Raw genomic sequence first — 6,000 nt, 5'->3', positions numbered from 1 at the left:
CATGAGTTCATCCATTAGTCTTGTTGTTGAGTAGTGTATTTGTAATATTACAAATGTCATCAGATGGTGAAGATCTGACATAGTAAATAGCTAGTTGGCATGCATTACAAAAGAAAAAATATAGAGTGTGTGCATCTATGGAGCTAAAACTTGAGTTGAATTTTTTGGTTCCTTTTCCTTCTAACTTTTTCCACATCCAATTTTTAAGTGTAGTTATTCAACCATCAAATGAAAGGGAAAATTCCCATTGAGCTTTTTTGGTTTAAACTTTGCATATGACATGATATACCATACTAACTTTAAAAACATGTATTTTGATTTTACATGAGGTGACTTTGGAAGCTAGCCTTCATATTTTGTGTTGTTTCATTTTAGGTTATACTTCATTATTTCCAACATAATAGTTGGCATGATACATTAGTTTACAATGGCAATGGTATTATAACAAGTAGTTGTGAGGAATATGTTACAATTACTTCCTTTAGTTTTTACACTATAGTGGCAATGTAGAGGTGTAACGTGAATGCTCCCATGATAGTGCTAAAACTTTTGGAGAAATTCTATTTCCATGCCCCCATCCCAATGAAAAATAACTACACAAGTTAGTGCATTTTCCTTCTACTTAACCAAAATCCTATGATCTAGGATAGGAGATCCAATTGCAAATATGAACTTCACTTTTCTTCTACCTTATTAAACTCATATCTACAATAGATTTACCCTCTAGCCCTACATATCAAAGTCACCCATGGTATGCAAAAAGCCAACAAATGTTATTCACTATAAATGCTAATCCATAAGTTCTCCTAAGAGAAACTATGAAAGTTTGCTTGAAATTGAAAGCTAGATAACATGTTTTTTTGTTGTTTGGTGAGGTTAGCATGGGAAAAGGGTGCAAGTTTGTTGAAATGATGCAAGATAGTTGCAAATTCAACACAAGGGGGTTTCACTATGCATAAAAAAGAGGTATTGAAACATGTGAAGCACATATGTCATTAAAAGAGGAATATAAGAGGGAATTAGCAAATCATTCTTGTACTAATACTTCCAAAATCATGATAACTAACCATATGAAAGATAGTCTAATGGATTTCAAAGAATTGTACGCCATTGTTCTACTTAACATGGCACATTTTAACTTATGATGCCCATAAGGGCACACACTCTACTCGTGACGTTGAGGTGGGATACTAAGTGAGTGGGTTTTTTATAGACAAATCATGCCTTGATTTCTCCTAAGAAGGTTTGTTTCTCAAAAATGTGGCTTAGAAATTTTGTCTAGATGTGGATGACTTATGATTTTTGTGTCTTAGTTATTGTGGATCTTGCAAGTGTGAAGCAAAGCCATAAAGTCTATGAGAGTCCTCCAACTTAGAAGACTTATACAACATCTCTAGGTGCCACATATATTAGAGGCTACATATCAAAACTCATTCATAACATAGATGTTGAGCCAATGAATGATGCCTAAGACATATGTATGCTTGCTAAATCAAGGTAATTCGTATTGTGAAATTTATAGTAAATACAAGGAATTCAAAGAATGGACTTTTTCTAATTGTTAGTAAAGGAATTGAAGAAATAGAAATAAAAATTATTTATTGAATAGTCTTTCATGTTTGAAATCACTTCATGAAGGGCATGGCCAATCTTTTTCTCAATAACAATAACGAAAAAAGAATGAAAATCATGTATTATTGAATAATGCAACTAGCTAAAAATGAGTTACAAGAATGGCACGGTCAATATTCTTCAATGTAAAAACCACAATAAACAAGAAAATGGTTAAAAACCTACTCTAATCTTTACTTGATAAGAAATGAAAAATTCCACAACATTCCCACCACTTTGTCATTTTCATGGATTGTCCTTCGTCGATAAGATCTTCAACAATGTCCACACTCCTTGTAGTTGTCTACATTGTAAGTAAACAATAACAACATAGATGGTTAATTTTCTCACCAATAAGCATTGCATAAAAGAAAAACATGCTCTTTGTGGTTTACATTTAAGTTTGTGGATGTGCAAGTATGTGTGTGAAATGCAACAATCAAAGCTAATGAATTCACAAAAATATAAACACTATACTTTAAATATAACAAGTTTTAAAAAAACTTAACTAAAAAGAGCAACAATCTTTTTGTGCCATGCATGTCACCTTCTATTTGTGTATGTGTGTGTGTGTGTGTGTAGGCACTCGTGTGCGTGTATGTGTGTGCATGTACATATGCATGTATGCATGCATACATACAATACGCAGAATATATTCATTAAGGGTCAATGGGGTGTGTGTGTGTGTGTGTGTGTGTTTTAATTCTTCAATAGTATGTGAAGTGCTTGTGTTAAATTCTCATGTATGCTCTAAGATAAGTTGGAAAGTAATTATTCATAACTTGGATGGGAGTGGCTCCCAACTTTGCAAACCAATATATTACTTATTAACCCTTTGGCAAGAAATGGTGGGCAACAACACACATAATTAGTGAGTGTCCAAAAGTAGTACAACTTGGCTTAATTAGTGGCTTGGTAACCATGAGAAATGAGATAGCATATGTGAGCCAAGCTAGGTGCCAAGTCCTTATGTGTTTGAATTTTTAGATTCCCCCCCGTTGGTATACATAAAGCATGCAATAAACATGTAGCATATATTTGTGGAGATGTATATAGCTTTCATATGCACAATTAATAACTTTCTGATTACAAAAGGTCTATAATGCACATATTGGAGTTTGAAATGGCAATTTACGCTAGCCATTACCTTATGCTTTCTTTATGATGCTCATTTCTACTCAAGTTTTGCACACCAAATTGTAAGCCTTTTGTTAATGAGGTATCCATAGAAGATGAGGGTTTTGCATCCATTACGTGAGTGTTGCTTAGGCATGATGGTCCTTCATAATAACTTGTAGCTGGGGAATTCCTATTTTGAACTTGTGCTTGGACCATCAACACTTAGTTGATGGGCTTGCACATGTAGATCAATTGACTTGTGCATGTTTGGGTTGTAAGACATGCCTTAGTAACTTTATTTCAAGAGACAATGTTCCATGCTTGGGCATGCAACACATACTCTTTCTCTCTCTCTCTCTCTCTCCCCCTTGCATTATTGTTTTACTTAGCCTCTTCGGAAGTGGAATAGTGAGTGCAAGGGTCTCCAAATTTCAAATTTGGATCCGAGTGGGTTCAAAACCTTGAATTATGGATCTTGAAATTGTGGGATCCATCCATTGTTTACTAAGAACTTAGGTTCAACGAAAAAGAATTGCTAAAATGTTTGAGAAAATCTTTAAAATTTAGAGGAGAAGGTTTAAGACCTCAAACTTAGCAATATGTTTAGCAAATGCATGTAATCTGATTCCTCCAAAGTCTCGACGAAGGCTTTTGTATCTAGCAAACCTCCCTCCCTCCCTCTCTCTCTCTCTCTACATAAACAATAATTGGGGCGAAAGGCATTGAATTGTGAACAGAAAAATGGAGATGAGAAACTGTAAGCGAAGAGAGAGTCACCATGGCAGCTTGAGCGAGGTCTTTGCTTTCTTCTGCTTCTTGTCGTCCTCCTTCCTCTTGGACGACGAGGGGCATCTCTTCCCCTTCTTTCTCTACTATCACCGCTTCACCTTCTTTCTCTGCCACTTCTTCCTGTCTTCCTCCTCCTCCTCCTCCTCCTCCTCCTCCTTCTCCTTCTTCTGTGATGAGGGCCTCTTCGGAAGGAAGTTCACGAGCAGCAGCACTCGGATCCTCCTCCATCACTTGAGTCGTAACATCCACACTCTCTTCTTCTTGAAGCTCCACATCTTGACCAGTCCCTGGAGTGCTTCCCGCGCTTTCCTCTATCACTGTCACATCCTCCTCCTGCTTGTCAGCCTCAGTCGCAGTACCAGTACCTTCTGCAGGCGGATCTACTTCCAATTCATGAGAGCTCTCAGCCATGCTCTTGTAGCAGACGAGAGAGAGAGAGAGAGAGAGTGTGTGTGTGTGAGAGAGAGAGAGAGAGAGAGAGAGAGAGAGAGAGAGGTGTTCCTACTACAGCATGAAAGGCGGCTACTACGGCTAGTATGGCTCTCGATAGGCCATATGATTTCGAAAAATTTGCAGAGGATGAGAGATGTGGAGACTGAGCTTGAAAGAAAGCCTAGAAGATGATGGAAGAAGAAGAAGAAGATGAAGAAGACGAAGAGGGAAGAGAAGGAGAAGACGCCAAAGGCACCATAAAGGATTTAAAAAGGGAATTGGGCTATGGCCTGGTACAGCACAAAAGCTTGCTAGCCGGCAAGCTCTGATGATTATATGAGAGAGAGAGAGAGAGAGAGAGAGAGTTTGCCTTCAAAAGAGAGCTTCCCAAGTTCCCCACCAAGAGTGCTTGTTGATGAGACGGACATGACAATGCCTTGAGAGGGGTCCCCTCTGCCACTCTGGATGTGCCCCCATGGCCCCTTTCTTTACCATCCAAGCTCCATTCCCACATGGCCCCCTCCATTGCCACACTTGATTTTCTTACTTCCCAAATTTTGAAGTGTAGTACTAGTGTAGTGTTGCCTCCCCTTAGCTACCAAGACAAGGAAATGGACTCTTATGTTTCCCCCACATGGTGGGACTCCAATGGTGGGAACAAGGGAACTCTAGAAATAATGTTATTACCCAACCCCTCTTCTTTGCTTTACACTAGCCTCCACTATTGCATAGCATCTCTCTCTCTCTCTCAATAATGTTATTACCCAACCCCTCTTCTATGCTTTATAGTAGCTTGCACTACTCCACTCCCCCCATGAGGTCATTACACCTTAAGCCACCTTGCACGCACACACAATCCCTAGATTTGTCTTCCCATGATGTCATTACACCTTAAGCCACCTGATTCCCAGCACATAATTTTTCCACTTTTCATTGTCATCGTCTCATCATCAATATAATTATACTCTTATTCCTAATATACTATTGCCTTTTGTCACATGAGCACACTAACATGATGTGATAGACCACTATAGGGGGGCTAAGATATATCCCATGGCTTGTTGATCCTTGTATTTCAACATTGAGAGGTTCCATATTGGAGCATTATTTTCCCTTTTTTAATAAAAGCAAGGTGCTTGATGTAGAAGGGGAGAAGGAATGGCCAACTACCATGGTGCTATTGAGTTACAGTCATGCGAAGTAAACTTAGTTTGCCATGGATAAGATTGAGGCCAACCACAAAGTTTGTGGAACATTTGCACACCATAGGCAATCTTCAATTTGTAAGGCATTACTTGCATAATACACTAAGACTGGCTAAGCAAGATGAGATAGCATGGAAACCACATGTTAAAATACAAATAGACAAAAGTAAGCAGATGATGTGGACTTGTCATGCTAGTCCATTATTATATCTAAACATCAATCCCAACAACCCAAGTCATTTTGTGTAGGTACTTCAATCTTTGTAGTCCAGTCATTCAATGTTAAGTTAGTTATTGAAAATTGAAGTAAATAAGGTCTTCAAACAGCTTCACCTAGATCTTCAATCTCACTCAACTACATGAACATGGACAACAAATGGGACAAAGATTTTAGATCCTTCATTTGGACATATTGTGAATTTTGCACATGTAATACAATAGTCATTCTAGGACGATTTTGATGATTAGGAGATCTTCTGTAGAACCAACAATCTTGATACATGTATAGAGCCTGATAATTGCACAATGATGGAAGGTAAAAGAAGACAAGTGTGACAAGCTTTGACTAAAAGCTCTGATAAATTGCATGCTTGCTATAGAACATACCATTTGTTAGTATATGTACATTCTCAACAAAAAAGAACTAAGATAAATGTATGCATCAATGCTGTTAGCATGTGAGCATTCTATGAATGATGAGAAAATTGTAGTTTATCATATGTCAATCAAGTGAGAAGAACATTGAATGAGCAACATTATTCTAAATTAAATGTTCACATGCCACACCTGCTTTAGGTCTAGGTCCAACTTGACCCTAGTACTTGCATGTCAAAGTCCATTACTT

The 6,000-nt window shown here is 37.9% G+C and overlaps 1 protein-coding gene across 1 annotated transcript; it reads right to left on the bottom strand.

Moving 5' to 3' along the window:
- Window positions 1–1,678: 1,678 nt before the first annotated feature.
- Window positions 1,679–4,673, bottom strand: LOC148017158 (uncharacterized). Its single transcript, XM_087662470.1, has 2 exons — window positions 3,508–4,673; window positions 1,679–1,915 (listed from the first exon to the last, which is right to left on the bottom strand). Exons 1-2 carry the CDS (start codon window positions 3,928–3,930, stop codon window positions 1,799–1,801), a joined length of 540 nt encoding a protein of 179 aa, XP_087518596.1. The 5' UTR covers window positions 3,931–4,673; the 3' UTR covers window positions 1,679–1,798.
- Window positions 4,674–6,000: the final 1,327 nt, after the last annotated feature.

Source organism: Lygodium microphyllum, chromosome 22, assembly GCF_053477565.2.
Source record: "Lygodium microphyllum isolate KBCC chromosome 22, Lygodium_microphyllum_v1.1.10, whole genome shotgun sequence".
Lineage (NCBI taxonomy): Eukaryota > Viridiplantae > Streptophyta > Polypodiopsida > Schizaeales > Lygodiaceae > Lygodium > Lygodium microphyllum.
Note: the sequence above shows the minus strand (reverse complement) of the source record. Positions and strands in the feature narration are given on the sequence as shown.

What these genes read in the sequence shown, in the direction of transcription:
- LOC148017158 (XM_087662470.1), bottom strand. Translation starts at nt 3,930, where the DNA reads ATGGCTGAGAGCTCTCATGAATTGGAAGTAGATCCGCCTGCAGAAGGT. An exon ending in ACCTCGCTCAAGCTGCCATG is followed by an intron (nt 1,916 to 3,507) that starts GTGACTCTCTCT and finishes CTTACAATGTAG; the next exon opens with ACAACTACAAGGAGTGTGGA.